General features: G+C 47.9%; 1 protein-coding gene across 8 annotated transcripts in view; it reads left to right on the top strand.

The window, feature by feature from the left end:
* PPFIBP2 (PPFIA binding protein 2) overlaps positions 1-22,032 on the top strand; it is a 157,225-nt gene that overhangs the window by 54,726 nt on the left and 80,467 nt on the right. The window contains exon 1 of one of the 8 annotated variants that reach the window (XM_055548760.1): positions 11,205-12,197. The exons of 6 other annotated variants lie outside the window; for them this stretch is intronic. Coding sequence is in view for 1 of the 2 variants with exons in the window: in XM_055548759.1 (XP_055404734.1) it covers positions 12,565-12,612 (48 nt within the window). In the remaining variant the exon portion in view is untranslated. Of the gene's footprint in view, positions 1-11,204; positions 12,198-12,254; positions 12,613-22,032 lie in introns of those variants that run through there. One more of the 8 variants, XM_055548759.1, reaches the window with a different exon arrangement.

The following is a 22,032-nucleotide window of genomic DNA, read 5'->3' as shown; positions in this document are numbered from 1 at the left end:
TTCCTCTAATATTGAATTGAGATATTTTTTAATCTTTCACTAGTAATGTGGCATTGCTGTAGAGACTGTCTTTGTCTAGAAATATTTATCTCTAAATATTTTCTTCAGATGGACTTGTGAAAGTAGAATAATAGTTAAAGCAGGCTTAACAGATAAAATGCAGAATGTTCTGTTAAGTTGGAATTTTAGATAAACAATATTTTTTAATAAGTGTGTTTCATGCAGTTTGCTAAGTCTGGCAAACTCTGATCAAAGGTATTAATATCTTTAAGCCTTGTGACACATTTTTTCCAAACCGCTTTTCAGAAAGATTTTGCCCATTTATATTTTCTTTGGCAGGGCTTGAGGTACATCCTGATCAACAGCAAGCACGAAGATTGAAAAAACAGCTAATTTCATAGGAAAGAGAGTTTCATTTTTTCTTTCCATTTCTTTGTTTAGTAGAAAGGCTGAATTTTTAAATAAGCTTATTAGTATTTATTCTTTATGGTTTCCAAACTTTTGATCTCGTACCCCAATATGAAAAAAAAATTCATTCTCCAAATATACATATTCATATATGGAGAATTGTCCTCATATATTAAGTTATAAAACATAGTCCCAGATAGAAGATCCTTTTTAAAAGACCAGTTAAGAAAATAGTTCTAATATTTTCTTCACATATACAACCCAGCGATTATTTTGAGTCTCTTGGCTGTGCCTGCTTATAGTCTGATCTGTTAGCATCTGTATTCTTGCCTCCCTGACCCTATTTGGGTTTTAGTGCTTTTCTTATATTTAATGACTTTTTACTAGCTCTTTGCTTTGTGGTGTTCCTTTTCCTCTCTTTTGTTTTTAAATGTTTTTGGTGGTTTTTTTTTTTTATTATTATAAAAAAATTGTAATTTTATCAGTCTTTCCTGTTTGAGCTTCTTTTCTTTCTACAAAGGCCCTACCCGACCTCAGATCAAATAATATTCACCTGGATAGTCTCTCCAGTAGGTTTATAGTTTGATTTGTATTCATCTGCAGTCTTTTTAGTGTGTGGTATGAAATAAGGATCTAACTTTTATAATTTACCAAAAAAGATTCTTAAAAACTATTTTGGATCTAAAAGTGGTCGTGGTGGTGGTTGATTTTGCAAGATCCATCCCAGAAAACAGCTTGCGTTCAGATTTGCAGATCTGTTTTGGTGGCTTTTTATAACCGTTGGGGAAATGCTTGCCTTGGGATAGATGTTTCTAAAAGTTATTGCATTCATAAATCTTTTGGAGTAATTATGGCCATCAGCAACCTATGAGTGGTGTACTTTGAGGGGGGCAGGGTCAAAAGTTCATATAAACATTCCAAGATACCAGGGCTGGTTGTTAAGGTTTTGATTCTGGACAGAGACCACCTGTGGGTATTTTCGTTTTCCCAGATTTAAAGTCATTTTACAATCTGGTGCTCACACAGTCCATAGCAGGTTTTATCTGTATGGAAATAGAATTCAAGGCAGTGAACAAACCCACAGCTCCTCTTTAGATTAATTTTAGATTGCCTTAGGTTGGTACTTTTATTTATTTATTTTAAATTTTCATTTATTTATTTTTGGCTGCATTGGGTCTTCGTTGCTGTGTGTAGGCTTTTCCTATTTGTGGTGAGGGGGGTTGCTCTCTAGGTGCCATGCCTGGTCTTCTCATCGCGGTGGCTTCTCTTTTTGTGGAGCCTGGGCTCAGAAGTTGTGGTGCACGGGCTTAGCTGCCCTGTGGCATATGGAATCTTCCCAGACCAGGGATCAGACCCTTGTCGCCTGCATTGGTGGGCAGATTCTTAACCACTGGACCACCAGGGAAGTCTAGATTGGTACTTTTAATTAGAAGGTATTGCTGTTCAAATTGTAGTTTATGGACCAGCAGCTTTGGCATCCCCTGATAGCTTGTCTTAAAGAAAAAAAAAGTTAGACTTTGCCTCTCCCCTCCCCAATCCACTGAACCATTTCCAGGTGATTCTTACTCACTTTTAAGTTTGTAAAGCACTGCCTTAAACCACAGAGACTCATGCGAATTATTACCCTCCCCCGCCAAAAAAAAAGACACACAAAAACACATGTGACTCAGAATTGGAACTAATAAGATAGCTTGAAGCCAGGCTTGTGCCTTCTCATTTCTCATTCATGGTATCTGTGCATCCCTTGGATGTTTGCACTGTTCTCCTTCGTCATAAACCTCAGTTGTCATAATCCTGCCTAGCATGACCCAGCCCTGCCTCATGACATCTGTCAGTGGGGATTCTTTCTCAATAAAATACGAACAGTAAGGAGGTTTATATGTCACTAACATATGTTATGTTACTAACATATAACTAATATATATGTAACTAACATATAACTAATAATACATGTATTAGTTATATGTAACTAATATATGTCCAGGGGATGGGTGGTCCCAGGGTTAAATCAGTGGCTCTGGGATGACCTCAAAGACACTGATTTTTCTTATCTTTCTCCCTCCCCATGCTCAGAGGTTGGTTTTTCCTCAGATATGTCCCCTAACACAGGGGTCCCCAACCTCCAGGCTGGAGACCAGTACTTCCTGTCAGATCAGCAGTGGCATTAGGTTAGAAATAAAGGCAATGGCACCCCACTCCAGTACTGTTGCCTGGAAAATCCCATGGATGGAGGAGCCTGGTGGGCTGCAGTCCATGGGGTCGCTAAGAGTCGGACACGACTGAGCGACTTCACTTTCACTTTTCACTTTCATGCATCGGAGAAGGAAATGGCAACCCACTCCAGTGTTCTGGAGAATCCCAGGGACTGGGGAGCCTGGTGGGCTGCTGTCTATGGGGTTGCACAGAGTCGGACGTGACTGAAGCAACTTGGCAGCAGCAGCAGCAAAGGGCGCATAAAGGTAATGAGCTTGAATCATTCTGAAACCATTCACCCACCCCCACCCATGGAAAAATTGTCTTCCATGAAATTGGTCCGTGGTGCTGAAAAGGATGGGGTACTGCTGCCCTAAGAAGTAGGGCAAGTTGCAAGAAGGCTACTTGCATCTCTGGGCAGCCTCCCTTCACACAGATAGTTGTGCCCAGAGGTAGAACATGTCCTCCTCTTATAAACTGGGGAGGAAAACCTCTATCTGAAACCTCCCAGCAGCTTCCCATATGGTCCCAGTGGTCAGGATCTGTTCGCATGTGCGTACCCTAGCTGCAAGGGAGGCTGGCACTCTCATCACAGCAGAGGGGAACCTCTGTCAGGGAGCAACCAAGAAGTAGGGGAAACGAATGGCCCTTAGGAAGAGAGCTCACGGTGACTGCCACACATCCTTTAGGTTTCATGTTAGTTTTCTTGTTGATTGACAAGTTCATGTTTTCTGTATATGTGTGTTAACCCCTGAAGGAGAGAATCTCATTCACCTAATTCTCAATTTTTGCACTAAGTCCTCCAGGTATATGAAGAAATGTTAAATGCAAAAGAAATAGAAATTAAAGACATTTTCACTTACACTCAGATATGGACTAGCTGCCTTTGGGCCAGGTGTCCACCCAAGGGCCAATAATTAGCTGTGGTGAGAGGGGAGAGGATCATGTGGTAGGAATCGCAGTCTTCTGTTCAGTAGTAGCTGCAACGGGGATCTTCAGGCTCAGATGATGGCGACTGCAGTGCACAGAAACGGGGGCTGCTGAAGGGGCCATGGTGGATGTAGGGGCGTGGCTGGTGCTTACAGCAAACAGCAGACTCGTCCTGGGCCCCTGCCCTTACATCTTAAGTGGAGAGGGAGCTCTGGTCCTAGTGCACTGTGGTCAGAAAGACTGTGTGTGGGCAGCTGTGTTTCTTTACAGTGGGGCTGGTTCCTCCTCTGCTGGGTGCTGGCAGGGGTGGGCACAGTGGCCATCAGCAAGGATCCTTGGCCTGGAAATAGTTATAAATAGGCCAGACTTGTGGTAAAAATACAAGTGGAACAGAACTGCCCAGGATTCAGGGGTACTGGATTGTGAGCATATTTCCAGAGCTTTGGGGCCTAAAATAGGATCCTCCCTTTCTGGGCAGCCAATAGAATGAGGAAGAGTAGGCTTTAGGTCTGGAAGGGTGTGTGGGGGGCTCTCTATGCTGAAGACCCTCTGGGGCTTCAGTGATAAAAGGAACAAAGGGCCTGGATTCCCTTGTTCTAGGATCAGTGCGTGCTCAGTTGTGTCTGACTTTTTGTGACACGTGGATTCCTCTGTCCATGGAATTCTCCAGGCAAGAATACTGGAGTGGGTTGCCATTTCCTCCTCCAGAGGATCTTGCTGACCCAGGGCTGAACCTGTGTCTCTTGCATCTCCTGCATTGGCAGGTGGATTCTTGACCACTGAGCCACCTGGGAAAGGAACAGTACTGTTACCCAACCAGATCTGTTTGACACACAAGTCAAACACTGAGATACCATAGTTTACAGCTAAGGAAGAGTTTATTCTCAAGATAGCTGAGAAGACAGGAGACTGTGTCTCAGATCTACCTCACTAAAGGTGAGGGAGTTGGAGTATTTATGGGATAAGCAGGGTAGTCTTAGGGGAGGGGTGACTGTGAGGAAATCGTGTTCTGTGCAGGTGCGTCTGGGTTCATGTTTCCGCATATTGGAGATGGAGACCCTTAGCATCATTGGAGGGTGGAGTTTTCCAATCCTCTGACGTCAAAAGGCCATTCATTCAGACATCTGCACAGACTCAGCTTTAGGCTGGTGCTAACCAGCCCCTGCCCAGCTCATGCTGGTCAGGTAATGATTCCAAGTAATTGGAAAACAGCTGGGCTGTGTGAAGCTGGAAAGATATGCTATTAAAGGGAGGAAAATGGAAGGAAAGAAAGAAACCAAGTGAGCTTAATTAATGAGGGCAGTTTATAAGCAAAAGAGTTTTAACAAGCTATTCCCTTATCTGTTGTTCTATAAGACAAATTCAAGAATTTCTATTATTAGCTTCTGTAAACTCTGTGGGGCACAGTTTCAGTATCTGTGTCTGAACTCTGGGCTTATCCTCAAAGTTGGTGGCACACCATGGAGCTTTGGACAGGGCTTTTGTACAGGAAATGTTCCTGAAGTCCAAGCAAGCAGGCTTCATGGCCTGCAGAGTAGCATCAATGAGGCCACCCTTTGACAGTATAAGATTGAGCCCCTCTTTCATGGCTGGCAGACCAGGCCAAGCTCAGGGTCAGGACTTTCAGGAGATGAAGCTGAGGCCCATGCCAGAAGGCTGCAGCATCTCTGCTGTGATGGGAATGGAGCCGAGTTCCAAAAAAGGGCCACCTCTTTCCCCTCTGTGCAGGTAAGCTTGTGGTGACCTGGGGGTGAAGCCCTCAGGGAGAGTGGAGCCCGTAAGGGGCTGGAAACAGCCAACTAGTGAGAAGCCAACCAGTAAGACCCTGATGCTATGAAAGATTGAAGGCAGGAGGAGAAGGGGGCAACAGAGGATGAAATGGTTGGATGGCATCGCCAACCTAATGTCCATGAGTTTGAGCAAACTCTGGGAGTTGGTGATGGACAGGGGAGCCTGTGTGCTGCAGTCCATGGGGTTGCAAAGAGTCAGACATGACTGAGTGACTGAACTGAGTGAGCAAGGGAGGGGTGATTAGACCCAGTGAGCCTGGTTCCTGGGAGATGCCCAAGCGATACCAGAGCCAGCAGTCTCCAGATGGAGCGTCTCTGGGGGCTTCTCTAATAGCCGGGTACACACATTCTTCATCCACAGGCACCAGACTGTCCCATTGTTTAATCACTTCAGATGTGGGTCCATGGGATATTTGGTGAAGACCTGAGGTTTCAGGGGCTAAAGTCTAAGGAAAGACAAGTAAACCCAGAAGCAGCAGAGGGGAGGGCAGGTAAGGGGAGAGCTTGGCAGAGACCCTCCAGAGGGACTGTATTCTGTGCTACTTTCTGGAAGCAGGGTTCACGGAACAGGCCTGGCCTCCCGGGGAACCCAGACTCTCCTTGGCCAGGCTGCAGGTGTCCTGCTCGGCGTGTTCAGGCAGGTGGAAGGGAATGGACCAGGTGAGGCAGTGTGGGAGGGAGGGATGAGCCAAAAGGCCAGCTCTGTGCCACCCTCATGTGGACGTGGGTGAACCTCGTTTCCCTCCTCTGGGACTCAGTTTCCCTACTGGAAATAACAGCTGGTTTGACAATCCCTCTGTAGGATCTGGCCACGCATTCCAGTCCTGCAGTTTAAGGGCTTTAGAGCAGCCCCCTGGTAGCCATCAGTCCCTGCCTTCCTCAGTCTGGACTTTTGTTAAAAATATATTTATTTAGCCGTGCTGGGTCTTAGTTTCGGCATGCAGGATCTAGTTCCCTGACCAGGGATTGAACCCTGAGCCCCCTGCATTGGGAGTGTGGATTCTTAGCCCCTGGACCACCAGAGAAGTCCCTCAGTCTGGACCTTTAAGTTTGGAAAGTAGAGACAGGTTAGGGAACCTCTCTTGATATAGCTGCTCCATGTCAGGGCTCAGCCGAGGCCGTCATCTCTGGAGTGGTGAAATGGGATGCCCTGACCGGGGAGCCTCCTCTGAGCCTGCCTGGCAGGTCCGGGGAAGTGAACCCCATCTTGGGTCTCACCTCTGTCAGTCTGTATATCAGATATTCATGTGCCCTCAGTTACCTTCTTAACCAGACTCTCCAGAAACAAGGAAATAGACCAGGCCCAGGAGGGCACACGGCCACCCCCCGCCCCCCATCCGCTCAGCCACCTTGTCACAGATGGCGGCTCCTCAAACAAAGCCCCTGCGTTCCTGCCAGAGTCAGCCTGCCGTCTTTCATTCTGGCCAGAGGAGCAAATCTGTTCACCATATTGAAAAGCCAGAGTTTGGGGGGGGGGGGAAAGACGGGGAGAAGCTGTTTTATGAATTATAAGCCGTCAGCTTGCCCTGCAATTCTCTGTGTCTCTGTCCTCCACCTAGGGCCTGGATTAAGAGATGGATGGGGTATTTGTGTGGCAAACACGTTCATTTTGAAAAGTTACAGGCAGGAGTTATATAGGAAAACGTTGGCTTTCTGGATGTTAGAAAAGGGGAAATTTGGTGATTATTTTTCATTAAAAAAAAAAAAATGAAGGTTTTTGTGAGTCAGTTTCCAGTGTGTGTCCCTCTATAGGTGTGAACTTGAGAGCTCAGGCTTGTAGTAGGTACTTTCTCTCCTGTGCTGCTCTCTCCGGATGGACTCACGCTGGGCCGGTGTGCTGGTTGGAGGAGGGCCTTTGTCTCTGTGCAGTACTGGAAAAAGCCACTAGGTGGGAGTCAGGGACAAATGCTGGAAAGTCTGAAGCTCAAGGAACCCGCTTTATGTGAGAAAATAGCTGCCTGCTTCCCCTCACCCTCCGCCAGCCACGTAGAAAGAGGACATAAGCTCCTCTCATTAATGAAGTTGCTGGACAGTGTACCTGAGTCAGCTGGCAAAAACAATTATTTTCCTTGGAAGCCAGTGGACAAAGGGTAGGCCTGGGGTGCCTCCACTGCTTGTGCCCACCCTCCTCCTCCTTGGGGGAGGAGACCAGAGGAATGACTGCTGGTCCTGGGAGCACAGACCTGACCATCCAACATCAAAGCTAAGAAGCTCTCTCCAGACACCTTTAATCCCAGCGCCTTTTACTGGCACTCTATTACTTAGGATGGCTCTCCATTTCCTGACCTGTGTTTTTCAGGCCCTGTCCTAGAGAGGTTTCCTATACCTTAGGGATTTTGAAAGTTTTTTTTTTTTTTTTCCTGGCATAACACTCCAGACTGGGGGCCTTCAGCCATTGCAAACTTAGCAGTTTTAATTTTCCTGAATTTGGGGAAAATTCTCTTCCAAGTAATTGTACCTTACTAAAATTCTGGAGATCTGGATTCTTTCAGACCTGACTTGAGACTAGTTCAGTCCCTAAGAACCAATGTTTATAAATGAGCAAGAATGTGCAAACACTGGTGGAAGAGCAAATAAATCCTTCCCCACTCAATTTCCTGCTCCGGGCCCAGGGGACATGGTGGGCGATGTTGCCGGGTTAGCATGACCTGAGGTCTGAGCATGTAGACACCCGCCCACCCTCTGCCTGCAAAGAGGGCATGCCAGAGCCACAGCGCCAGGCGTCCTGCCCTTTCAGGCAGGTAGGAAGGCTCAGGAGGAGTCGTACTTCAGGCAAACTGCTCAGTAGCCTGTGCTCCAAGGACCTTCTGAAAATAGTTTCCTTTTACTCCTCAAATCGGAGAAGGCAATGGCACCCCACTCCAGTACTCTTGCCTGGAAAATCCCATGGATGGAGGAGCCTGGTAGGCTGCAGTCCATGGGGTCGCTAAGAGTCGGGCACGACTGAGCGACTTCGCTTTCACTTTTCACTTTCATGCATTGGAGAAGGAAATGGCAACCCACTCCAGTATTCTTGCCTGGAGAATCCCAGGGACAGAGGAACCTAGTGGGCTGCAGTCTATGGGGTTGCAGTCGGACACGACTGAAGCGACTTAGCAGCAGCAGCAGCACTCCTCAAATATGGTCATTAAGACTGGTAGGATGAGCATCACTGGGGAGACTGTTAGTGATGCCCAGTCTCAGGCCTGATTCCCAGCCTGCTGGGCCTGAATCTGCATTTTTATAAGAGTGCCCCCTGTCCCTGGAGATTCATTATAGAGAGAGAGACATCATCCTCACCTGGGGGTCAGCAATCTAGGGTCTGTATTTGGCCTGCTGCCTATCTGTTATTCCCTGAAAATCAAGCATGATTTTTTGTGATTTCCAGTGATTGATGAGAAATCACAGGAAGACTAATTTGTGATGTGAAAATGATGTAAAATTTAAATCTTACTGTTCACACACACACAAAAAATGTCACTGGAACACAGCCACCCTCACTGGCTTCCACGTTAGCTGTGGCTGCTTTTTGCTGTAAATGAGAGAGTCGACTGTAACAAACCATATGGCCCGCAAAGCCTGAAATGTTTGCCATCTGGCCCTCTACAGGCAGAGTGTGCCACCCCTTCTGTTACCCGTTTTGGAGACGGATCTTCATGCCTGGACACTGTGGGTACCTGGGCTATGGGGCCAGGATGCTGTTGCACAAGCAGGACCTTGCAGCCCAAGGACCGGGGTCTTCAGGCCATCCCTTCCTCTCCCCAGAGGTTGGCTCATGGTGCAGCGTGCCTGCTGAAGGACATAAGCCTGTATCTGACGTATCAGGGTGTCCTGGCACCTGTCAACATGGCCCAGAGGCCAAGGCTCAGCCCTGAGCTGGAGCTCAGGATGCAGGCCAGAGGTCAGCTGACTAGCTCATGACCCTTCTCTGTCCACAGTTATGCCTGATTCCTGGCCGCCAGCAGGAGGAGCAAATCTCAGAGCTCCATCCACAGTCATTCCCGCGTACATGGGATTCCAGCCAGATAAGCAGCCCTCCTGAGGTCTCCCACTGGACCCTGGGATGAATTCACTGATGGCTCCAGCCTCGTAGGTGTGTTTTTACTCCCGCAAATGATCAGGAGCCTGCTCTTTGCCCTCAGCTGGCTGCCTCATGTCCAGACAGTAATGAGTTGTCTCACTGACCGTGAGTTGCTTTTGGGAAGGCTCTGAGGGCTATGGGGTCACTGTAATGCATCTTACTGGTGTATCCTGTGTGGCTCCTGAAGACTTCTCTCTTTAGTGATGGATCCAGGGAGTCCCTGAGGCTCTGCCTCACAGGGCAGTACCGTAGAAGTGGGACCACCCCCACCGTGCTTAATAAGGGCAGCCTAATCCTTTCCAAGTAACTACTTAGATGGGATAAAACCCAGGCTTTCAATCTTTGGGGAGTCATGGATCATTTTGATGATCTGATGAAAACTATTTCAGAGAAATAGCGATTTATACATACTCATAGTGCTTTGTATACATTTTATGGACGTAGTCAAGAGCCTGTCTGATCCCCCAAAGCCCCTCTGTGACTCACTGTGAGGAGCCCCTGGCTGGGTGGCCTTCTGAGTGAGGGGGCACAGCTATGGGTTTGATCCTACGCCTTTAGCGTGCTATTTGTGGATTGAGTTAATTACAATATAAAATTTAGGGTTTCAAAGGAAAACAAAAAAGGACTGAGGTAAGAATTACTACTTGAGGGTACCATAAAAATATGTCAAGAATTTAGCTGCAATTTATCTGGATTTCCTCCCTCCTCCTCTCCGCCCTCCTCTCCTCTCTCTTCCCCTCCTGCCTCCTGTCTGTCTCCTCTCCTCCCGTTCCCTCCTCCCCTCCTTCACTACCCTTCTCTATGTCCCCTCCCATTCCACTCTTCCCCTCTCTCCCCTTCCCTTCCTCCTCCCCTCTCTCTTCTCTTACCCCTTTCTCCCCCTTTCCCGCCCCCCAACCTCCAATTCATCATATATGAATTGAGCTAATAGATGAAGCTGACCCTATCTCTCCTCTCTGAGTCAAGCATCTTTGGGGAAACTCATTCCCTCCAAGTAATTTCAGGCTTATCTTGCCAGTTTCACCATTTGAGCCTCATTCTTTCATTCAGAGATCATTGAAGTTGTTACTGTGTGCTAAGAATTGTGCTAGGTGTAGAAACTAGAGCTGTGAATCAGAGCTCAGACACATGTCCTCCTGTCTGAAGTGGGAACAGGTGTGGTTGAGTACCACAGGGCAGGCAGTGATGTGGGGAGGGGCATGGGTACCAGGGAGCCAGCCACGTGCAGTGGAAGGCAGCTACATTGCTGCCCAGTCCCCTTTTCTCCTCTCACACTGGAACCTTCCAAAGGATACCAGTCTTTCTCCAAGGGTGTACAGGCCTTTCCCCATACAGACCCTCAAATTGACTTTGCTTCTTCCTCCCCAGCACCCCAGAAATACCTTTATTATGTGCCACGTGGAAATTCTTCGTTTGCCCAGAGCAGGAACTTGGTTTCAGTTGCTTTGGATACTGGGCAAATATGTATTGACCAAAATGAAGACTTTTCCAGGTTTTTAGACAGGAAAAAAAAAAAAAAGTCTACCTACCCCTGCCACCTTAGGGATCTGGACTAGCACATCCTGCCCTAGTCCAGGTCAGGGGACCTCGGCGAGTCGGACCCACACTGCACTCTGGAACTGGGCCAGAGGCCAGAATAAGGCTCGAGAGCTCAGGGCATGGGCAGCTGAGCCTACTTTTTCTTCCTGGCCTCTGATCTGGGTGTGTCTCCAGGAATCTACTCCTCCCCCTTGGACCAGCTGCTGGCCAGAGCCCTCCTCCTGCCTCCTCTGTGTTCTCTGTGGACGGGGCCAGCCTGCGGGGGACTGTGCGTGTTTGCTGCTTTGTCCTCAGGCCCTGCTTCTGGGTTGTGGACGGCGAAGATACCATGATAAGCGGCATGACTTCTCTTCAGACTGGGAGCTCCAGGAAACTCCCTGACCCCCAAGGTGCTCTGGGAAGGCCCACGCAGTCACAAGATGTGTGTCTGCAAGTCATTTATGGCAGCGGAGCTCAGAGCCCTTGCATGTAACCACAGTTCCCCGTGCACCCACATCAAAGACCGCTTTCATAACCAGTCAGAGCCAACGGCCACACGTCGCGGGCTGGGCAAGGGAGAAAAGCTGTTTTTAAGAGAGCTCTCAAAGGAGGTGGGAATGTGAAGAGGAGGGGGTCAGCATGTGGGGAGTCCTGGGGAGACCACCCTGGAAAGCCAGCATGGGACCTGCCAGTAGGAAGGCAGGCCCAGCTCCCCATTTCTTCAGGCTGCTGCCTTCCCAGAGCTCCTACCCGGAGCGCTCCCTAGACCTCACGGACACACATCTGGGGTGGGGACCACCAGCGAGGCATGCCTGGGACTCGCTCGCTCCCACCTGTCCCTGTGCAGAATGCGGCCTCAGGGAGCCCCGAAGCGACGGCTGGCAGCAGAGCTCTCCAAGGCGGCAACACTGGATGGTGCCGCCAGCGCCCAGGATGGCAAACCCCCAGCCGGGCCAAGAAGCCGAACTGGAACTGGTTCTGAATCTGTTCTTTTTTGGAAACAATCAGCTTCCCTCAGGGCACAGCCCGACGCCGGCCTGGAAGAGAAGGGGTAGGCGTGGGCTGCTGGGTGGGGGTCAGGCTGTGTGTGGGAACCAGCAGTCCTCCAAGAGCTGCACTTATTTTTAGTCCTCTCCCCAGTCCCAGATAAACCAAGAGCAGCTGGGAGCCTGTGGGTAAATGCAGAATGGAGCAGAGACAGGAAACCGGGGTCTCTCCCTAATGAGTTCCAGCCACTCCAGAAGGGGGAAGCCAGACGAGGAATTTTCTTCAGGACTGTTTCCCTCTGGCAGCCTCTGGTATTATCACCAAAAAGAATGTTCGTGTGTGTGTGTGTGTGTTTACAACTCTTGTCCAAGTCTGTCTTTCTCCCCCACCTTTTGCTAGGTTCCCTCACTCTGCAGGCTCTGCGTCCCAGAGCTGGTGCCTGTGTGCGTCTGTGGGGGCGGATACGGGAGCAGCACGGTCTGGTCTGAGCTGCTGTGTCTCTGAAACCTCTCAGGGCAAGGCTAAAGGACGCAGGCCAGGGACGTGGGGAAATCTGAACACGGCTTGACGTTCCTGAGGGGGAGGGGGCAGAGGCAAGAAAGAGGAGAGAATTTGGTATCCAGCCAGAAATAGGGCTTTTTCAACCAAGGAATCTAACTGCTGACATGGGTGCCCAGCATGGATGGGGACATTGATGTTTACAAGCATTTCGCGTGGCTGAAGCGGGTAAGTGACTGACTGCTTTGTGTGGGTCTCCGTCGAGATGAGTGAGGAGAGAGACTGTGTGTGTGTGTGTGTGTGTGTGTGTGTGTGTGTGTGTGTGTGTATGTGTATGTATTGAGGGGGGAGGTATTTGTCCAGCGAAGCCCTGTTGCTGCCAAGTTCTCCATGAGAATCTAATTATAGATACTAGGGGAGAAAACAGTCAGCTGTCTTTGTTTCTCCTCTGACATTCTAGTGAATGAGCCTCTGTGCAGAAAGGCAACAATGAAGTGAGAAAAGTTCCTTATTTTTGACTCTGGCACTTGAACAGTTGGAGGGTCCAAACACCGTGACCAGAAAAAGGCATCTGCCGCTTTTTGGTGTGAGGACTCGGAGAGGAAGCCGCTGCCTTTCAACCGCACAGGGTTCATAAGATATCGGGCTTCTCTCCTGCTCGGAAGTTATCCCGCGTGGAGATTAGTCAGCTGTCAGCCGAAAGAGCTGCCGCGTTTCCGGGGGAGGCCCTCGGGAGTTCTGCATGTTTTCCAGAGGCCAAGGGTTTGGGTTTCAAGTTGCTCCTGTCGACTCTTTAGGGGTGAGCATGAGTGTGTGGGGTGAGTGACAGTGGGCGAATGTTGGGGGCTGGAGTTGCATCCACGTTCACAGAAACCATGCTCTTGCTTTTTTTTGTCACCATCTCTGAACTGGCAACGGCAGCCCACTCTAGTATCCTTGCCTGGAGACCACATGGACAGAGGAGCCTGATGTGGGCTACAGTCCATAGGGCCGCAAAAGTGTCGGGCACAACTTAGCAACTAAACAACAACTGAACTGGTAAAGATGGGTATCCATTAATTTTCACATGGAGGCAGGATGTTTCCAGAAGCAGGAAGGGCAAAAGCAGCTGACAGAGAAGAGATCTGACACTGTAGAACAGGAGGGACACGAAGTGCCCGGCTTGGAAGGTCCCTGACCTCCACACCCCAACACTAGGCCTGCTGGCTTCTGTGGGCATCCTCTGCACCTCTCTCTCAGCAAATACTTACCCAGTTCTGGGTACTGGGTGTCCAATCGTAAGCAAAAAGTAGAACCAGTCTCTGCTCTTGTGGATCTTCCATACAGTGCTTGGGAGACGGCAGTTAAACAGTCCCCAGGAAATAAGCTTGAAATTTACAAGTTGATAGAAACCGCCAAGAAGAGGAACTATTAAGTGGCCATCCCAAAGGTCTATTACTGATTGAGAAAGAGTGGTCAGGACCCTCTTTGTGGAGGTAACACTTCATTGAAAAGTGAAGGAGAAGTAGGAGTGAGTCCGGTGAAAAATGTGGTAAAGAACACATGTCTGAACTCAGTGATGGAGGGGAGACGTGGGCGGGTCCCAGAGCACACAGCACAGGGAGGGCGGTGGGCAGGGTTGTGGGGGACAGGGTTTGTATAATGGGAGACTTGCTGCTTGGAAGTGGCATGAGATACATTGAGAGATATAATTTGTATTTTAAGAAAATTACTCTAGCTATGATGTGGTGTATGGTAAGCTGTGCTGCGAAAAGCAAGGCAAATGAACCAAATTAGCTCAAGGGTTTGTTGGGATCAACTAGTACAAACCCCTCATTTAAAAAAGTCCAAGAGGCTAAGAACCTCATGGCTATTAGTGGTGCAGCCTGATCTTCGACCCTGTTCTGTCTCCCAGTCCAGTTCTCAACCCTCATTTCTTCGACCAAGTATGTAGAAAATTATGGGTTTAGAACCCAGCAGGAATCCTGTTTGTGCTCAGCCTCTGTCCAGCTTTGGAATGGGGTCATTGCAGCCACCAAAGAGTGTGCTGAGGTGACCAGATATTTTGGCAAAGATTCACATCATTGTCTTAAGAATTGTAAAAACGTCACTGAAGAGGTTTTGGAGGAGATAAGAAGTGCTCTTCCCATCACTTCGTCTTTATTGTCCTGTATCCAACTGAAGTTCTTTAACCAGGAGGTCTTGGGACCAGGAGCTATGATAGGCTTGGGATTACACAGTGTCCTAGCTGCTGGGATAGATGTTGTGCAGAAGTTCTGTCTGCAGAGAAATGAATCCTGCATGTGAGGCAATGTAAGAAGGCTCTTTGTGTCTTGAGGCCCAGGTGGGCAGCTCTGGCCCCGTGGAAGGAAGGGAAGCGCTAGGTGAGGAGGCTTCAGACCCCCTGTAGGTGACTCATAGCAAAACATGTTTTTCTTCTAGTTTTAAGGAGCATTAAAAAAAGTGCACAAAATATTAGATATGTCATAGGCAGTATAATTGGTATCTTTCCTATTTTGTAGCTGAAACACTACTGTCAGATTCTTCTTTTTAAAATCCCCTTAAAAAACAAAAAACAAATTCCCTTTCATCCTGTGACCCTGATCAGAAGAAGCCCAGGACTTGCCCTTAAGTCTGAATGAGAAAGCTCAGAGTTTTCTGCCTGGTGGGATTTAAGACACTTTTTTAACCTGGCCTCAACTTACCTTTCAGTTTCACCTTTTATATCTACTCCCATGAGCTCCCAGGTGTACTCCCTGCCTTCTGTGTCCTTTGCTGACCTCATCCCTGTACTGCACCTACTGGACTCCGGCCCGAGTCTCTAGTACTTTCCATTTGCCTGGCTCACCCACCGCTTCTCACATGCTTTCTTAAGCCTCAGTGGCTTAGAGAGCAGGTTTCTCTTAGCCCAGGTTTTTTTTTTTTTTTTTTTTTTTGGCTGCGCTGGGTCTTCATTGCTTTGTTGTTGTTGTTGCGTGGGCTTTCTCTAGTTGCAGTGAGTAGGGGCTATTCCTCTCGTGGTTCTCGGGCTTCTCATTGTGGTGGCTTTTCTCGTGGAGCACAGGCTCTAGGCGTGCAGGCATCAGTAGCTGCAGCACGCAGCTTAGCTGCTTTGTGGCACGTGGAATCTTCCCAGACCAGGGATTGAACCTGCATCCCCTGCGTTGGCCGGTGGATTCCTATTCCCTGCGCCATCAGGGAAGTCCTTAGCCCAGGTTTTTGAAGGTGGAAACCTGCTCTTTCATGTTCCTGTGCAGAGGGGGTGGTTGTGGCAGAATTGTGACCTGGTAGCGTAGGAACGCTTGCTCTTGCACCAGTCTAAGAGGGTAATGCCTCAGAGCAAGACAGTCTTTGAATTTGGAAGCTGTAAGGGAGATGTTTATGGCCAAGAATGCACTGAGATAGAGGAAAGCATTTGTGAGAAAAGAGACATTGTCTTGTGGCCTTTAGGGGATGGGATACTACATATTGTTTTAGTTAAGAACATGCAGTTTGAAGTAAAGCCTAGGTTGGGCTCTTGGCTTTGCTGTGTGATTTTAAGCAGATTACCTCAAATCTTGGATTTCTCCATCTATAAAATAAGGAAGATAAAAGTGCCTGCCACATACAGGTTTTATGAGGGTCAAGTAAGATAATGCATGTCAAATGCTCAGCAGAGTACCATGCACAAGGGAACATTCAATAAAAGTTAACTGCTACTGGCCGTAACCAGAAAGGGAGATCTTGAGCAGACGGTATGTTCTCTTCTCTCCTTGGAGCGAAGAAGCCATCATTCCTTCCACTTAGGGCCCCTTTCCACATTTTAGGTCAAAGTTTCAAACCAAAGCCCTATGGGATACAGCTGGGACCTGGCCCACTCTGAGTAGCCAGAGGCCCCAGTGGCTACTGCTCTGGCCAGCTTGGCTATGGCTACTGAGAGAAGGCTGACCAGGGCTGGTCCTCCAGCTCCTTCCCCAACAGGCAGAGCCCTGGGATAAGGTAATCTGCCACGAGCATCCAGAGGGCCTCCGCTGTTCAGCTATCGGGTTCCTGACTGACTCACAAACAGTTAACACCTGCCCTGCTTTGAGATCCAAGTGGCTCTAACCCACATAGTCCTGAAAGGGCCTCTTAAAATAGCTAGAAGCAGGGTCTGTGGGGTTCACTCACTGCCCCCTGAGCAGGAGCTATTTCCCAGGAACAGAAACCCCAGCATTTGCCAGCATCTTGATACTGCTGCTGGCTTCTAGAACTCTGTTGAAACTGAATTCCAAACTAAAGTCATAACCCTGTCCACCACCCCTCCCCCCTCAAAAAAGTCAAAAATGGAATTACCATGATGACTCCATGCAATTGTCTTGGGTTCTGTAGTAGAATGTGGAATGAGGTCAGACTGTTAATGTAAGACTTTATTCTGTGTCATCTGGTGCTCAAATGGTTGATCCAGTAGCCTGGCCACTTGGGCCAGAAGAGCTGGGACGACATCCTGGCCCCAGACATTGACTTGTCTTGCTCTCAAGTCAGACTGCAGTGAAATTGAAGTAGGCAGCGGCTTCTGTGACAGCTGCTCCTACTGGCTAAGAGCACAGATCCCTGCGTCCAACTCCTTGGGTTCGTATCTCAGCTCTGTGTGACCTTGGACAATTGATTAATCTCCCTGATATTCAGCTCTCTTGTTTGTAAAATGTGGATAAGTAATTCAATGTCTGTAAAGTGCTTAGAAAATGCTTCATAGGTGTTACGATGATGATCCCCTTGGCCACAACTGACAGCCTCTGGTTATTCCAGAGTCATGTGGCCAACCTTGATTCCGGACAGAGGTATTTTCAGACCAGAAGGAGGGTGACAGTGGGTATGGCTACCCAAAGATTCTTCTGTGCTGTGCTTAGTCTCTCAGTCATGTCCAACTCTTTGTGACCCCATGGACTATAGCCCTCCAGATTCCTCTGTCCATGGGGATTCTCCAGGCAAGACTACTGGAGTGGGTTGCCATGCCTTCCTCCAGGGAAAGGCATGTCCCCTGTTCTAGCTGTCCCCAGTTTCCCAAGGGTACATCCCATTTTTAGCCAATGCACCCAGTGTACCTACCCATCATATTCCCCAATATAATTTAGGAGCTCAAATTCTGCCATCTCTGACCACCAGCACCTGTGACTCCTGTGTACCAGCTGCTTGAAGAGGGCCTCATGCCTCTTTCCCAGCAGGGTTTAACAAAGTGGCATCATACCAGGGTCATTTGCTGAGCAGCTTGCAGGTTCTCTAGGGCAGTTCAGCCACTGGTAGTTCTGTGAGCGGGCAACAGCGTGGTGGTGGTGGTGGTGGTGGTGGGTGAGTAGGTGGGCGGGGCGGGGCGGGGGGTGATCATTTGACTCCTCCCTGCATTCTCTGTCCACCTCATCCCAGTATCAGCTCTTTCATACTTTTGCATCGGTCCCCAACCTTGACCCCCTCTCACTTGATGTTACCACCTACTAAGAAATTTGCCACATATAGATGAGTATCTCATCTTCCCTCCCCTTCACCACAAAATGTAACAGTGTTCACAACCATGATTTTTTAGCTTCCTTTGATTTTGTGGGTCAAGAGTCCCTTCTCTCTGCCAAGGCTATCCTGGTATCCTGTCCTCCTGACCCAAAGCCGTTCCACATCCTCTTGTTCTCTGATTGTTTCTTCTATTTATTTACTCGGCCCTGCCTACTTGTCCCTTGTCCTTGGCAGAAAATGCCTCTGTAATTCTTAGACAAAAACAAAACTCTGACTATGTTCTCTCTCTATGCTGCCTTATAGAACTTAACGTTCCTTTCACCATCAGGAATCTTGAAATCGAAAGCAGGCTAAAAACTCACCATCTGCACTCCTTCCTGGTTACTTACCCCCAAACCCACTTCACACTGGCTTTGTCCCTAAGAAAGCTTTCAAAGTTCTTCTGTAATGGTATCATCTCTAGTTCCCAAGCAACATTTCTCATTCATTTCCCCTAGAATTCATTCCCATTTGGGCATCTTGTAGGGCTAATAAAATTCTTGTGACCAAAGGACCAGCCCCTTACTTTGGCCTTTACCTACTCACATATTTTCCACCTATGGATCTTTCATGCCTGTTTGATTCTTGGATTGTCTGACCTGAGCCAAGAAGCATCAGGAAGTTTGCTTCTAATGATTCCAAGTGAAGCATTAAAACAGTCACAGTGCCCCTGATATCCCCAACCCTGACACCTGATGCTGCCCGTCTCTGCTGGGTGTTTTTAATAATCATGAATTAGGTTTGGAGTTGGCAAGATGAGGAAAGAGCACTACTCAAAGAGGCTCCTGTTTTTACTGTGCTCCTGGCTTTAATATAATCCCTTTGCAAGATACCAACACACTTATAAATACCACTTGTACAGTCAAGTGTGTAGGTTCCTTATGCATCCAGCCATGTGATCAAGAGAATTGAGCAGAGACTAAGCTCATGCAAGGCTATTATTTTGGAACAAGATCTTGGTTAATCAAATGCATTCCTCTCTCTCCCTCATTCTACTTTCCAGGATGATCAATTACAAGCCTTCATGTACATCATACCAGCTCCTTGGTTGGAAAGCTTACAGACAGTCTTCAAGACATCCTTTGTTTTCTGTGTTCTTGGAGACCAGAGTAGTGAAGGGTGGCAATTGTCATGGTTTCATGGATAGCCTAGCTGGTATCAGGAAGACTCTTTCCAAAGGTGCTGTTCTCTCTTCTCCTGGGGGAATTCCTTCATTGTTTTCAAGACAGTCTTTCAAGTGAGGACTCCACTATAAATCCTCTCCACTCCCTTGAAAGTATTATTGATTCGTCCATCCCCTGTGCCACTCCTGCTGCCTTATGAAATCTAACTGTACAACTACAGAGCTTTTTCAAGGCAGGGACTGCCTAGCACAGAGCGTGGCACCTCATAGGTGTTCAGGAATATTTGAGTCACTGAATAGATAAATGAATGAAACATGATTGCATAAACATTGGTTGACCCCATATTTAATTTTCTATTTGTGAACTTTGCTTTGTTCTTCCCTAATGGTGAAATATTTGATAGTGATGACCCCACTAGCAACCCTCAGTCACCTCTTACAAAATTGTAACCAAGGGCATAAGGAGGTCAAAGTCAGGATAAGATCTCTCTTGTTGGAGTCCTGGTAGCTAAGGATTTGATTGTGCTCTGTTCACACTGCATTTCAAAGAAGCTCTGTGCCAAAGATAGTGGATTGGCTTAGCTGTTCCTTATCTAGAAAAAGTGGCTTTATAATAACTGCCAGAAGGCCCTTAAACTCCTTAACCAGAATATTGAGGAGAGGCTTTCCTTTTTACAAGCACCTTCCTGCACTCATTCCATTTGGCTCCCTTGCCTGTTACACCTGAACCATGTAATAGGAATTGTAGCTTTTATGATCTACTTTTTATTTTTAAATTTTTTGGTTTCCCCCTTTTTAATGTGTAATTTTATTATTTTTAAATTTATTTATTTTGGCTGCACTGGGTCTTCGTTGCTGCACGCATGGGCTTTGTTGAGGTGAGCGAGAGCTCCTCTCTAGTTGTATGCAGGCTTCTCATTGTGGTGGCTTCTCTTGTTGCAGAGCACAGGCTCTAGGGTGTCCGGGCTTCAGTAGTTGTGGCACGTGGGCTCTGTAGTTGCAGCTCCCAGGCTCCAGAGCACAGGTTCAGTAGTTGTGGCACATGGGCTTAGTTTCCCCGTGGCACATGGGATCTTCCCAGACCAAGGATTGAACCAATGTCCCATGCGTTGCAAGGCAGATTATTATCTACTGGACAAGGGAAGCCCCCTCACCCTTATTTTTTAAGGTCTACATTTTCCAAGTTTCCAAAAAGCTTGATATGTGAGTGGTGGTCCTAAGCTTGAAGTATAGCCTTAGTGACTTGGACATCTCCCTGGGCCCAGCAGCCATGGCTCCCTTGAGATGGGTTTTTTGGATTTGATATGATCCCCTTGACTAGGCAGCCTGGAAACATGACTGGAGCTGTCTCACTGGGGAGCTGACTGCTTTAGGCTTTTCCCACACTCATGCCCGCATACCAAATGACACCCCCATGCGACCTCTCCTCCACCCCACTTTACTGATCTGGAACCAGCTCTTTCCTCATATTTAGTGACATGTCCTCCTGCCATGCTGACAGGAGGTCCCCTAGGACATGCCCCCAAAGGAATGCTGCAGAACTGCCCTCACTCAACACCCCCGAGGATGTACCAGAGCACAGGAAGAAGGTGCACCCTCCCAGCAGAGGCCAGCCAGCCCGTGAAAGAGTCAGACTCCTGGGGATTCCTCATGGCCTGCATCTGTGGCACTCACCCCCTCAAGAACTCTACAGAGACCTAATATGGCCATCCATTGGCCAAGCTACTCAGTACAATGGAGGGACTAGGCCAAGAGTGAGCAAGCACTGGGGAATCTGACTGTCCACTAGAGTCAGAGGGTGATGACTCTGAGGAGGCTGCCAGGGGCCTCGGTGGGGGTTCAGCTGGAAAACTCATGTTTAACTAATTTACCTGAGTTTCAGATTGGAACAGAAAAAAAATTTAAGTATTTATGATCAGTCATTATTAACTATTGAAATTCTCTTTGTGGTGATCATAAGCATGTATGTAGCACGGAGGACTTATAGTACGGTAGGACACGACTGAAGTGACTTAGCATAGCGTAACATAGGATGCTCATAGAAAAGAAAGACTGTGGCCATGTAGATATGACTCTGAACATGGGCATGTTTTCAGGGACAGTGGAAAGAACAAGTTCTCAGCTGTTGACACAGGTTCTCAGCTGTTGGCACCTCAGGCATGAATCCAGAGCTCTTAGCTAACAGTGGGTTCTATGTTGTTCCTTAGGCACTTTGTTTCTTTCCAGCCCCAACGCATTTGGGTTATTGTTCCCTTGGGTTATTTGTTCAGATCTTTAGATACTTCATAGGTGTCTATGGGAAATGTTGCCTTTTTTTTGTTCTCTTGCACAAAAAGAATGAGTTAATTAAAGCCGACAGTACAAGGGATGAGCTGTATCTAACTATGTTTTGGTCTTTTAGCTTAAACAAAGCCATTTAAATGAGTTCCATGTTTCCACGATCATTCAAAAACTGTTTATATTACACAAAGGAAGCATTAGAGCATCTTGCTCTGAAGAGCACTGTGCACATTTATTCCCACACGTCTTTGTGTTTAATGACCTAATTGACCCTCTAGGTCCCTGGGTGAGGTATGACTTCCTCTATTTAAGCTTGAGATGAGGTGACCTACCTGAGCTTGTGCATGGTTAGTGCAGCCTCGTCTCCTGATTATTCTCAGCTGTCATTCTGCACAGGAGGTTCTGCCTTTTGGAGGAGGAGGCTGTAGGAATTCTGTACATGAATATGGAAGCCCCCTCCCAACAATCTCCCCGGGGACCCCCCTGCCTTGAAGCCCAGATGAGCAAAGGATGGGAGCAGGGAAGCTGCAGCTTTCAGACCTGGCATTTGTACAGCTATATAGGGCATGTTATTCTTTCAACATAACTTCTTAAACATGTTGTTAGGTATTTTATGTTCTTTTTTTTTTGGCTGTGCTGGGTCTTTGTGGTGGTGTGTGGGCTTTTCTAGTTGCAGCACATGGGTTCTGCAGTGTGCAGGCTTGGTAGTTGCTCCGCAGCATGTGGGGTCTTAGTTTCCCGACCAGGGATCGAACCCATGTCTC

Source organism: Bubalus kerabau, chromosome 15, assembly GCF_029407905.1.
Source record: "Bubalus kerabau isolate K-KA32 ecotype Philippines breed swamp buffalo chromosome 15, PCC_UOA_SB_1v2, whole genome shotgun sequence".
Taxonomy (NCBI): Eukaryota; Metazoa; Chordata; class Mammalia; order Artiodactyla; family Bovidae; genus Bubalus; species Bubalus kerabau.
The sequence above is the reverse complement of the archived record's forward strand: the minus strand, read 5'-3'. Positions and strand labels throughout refer to the sequence as shown.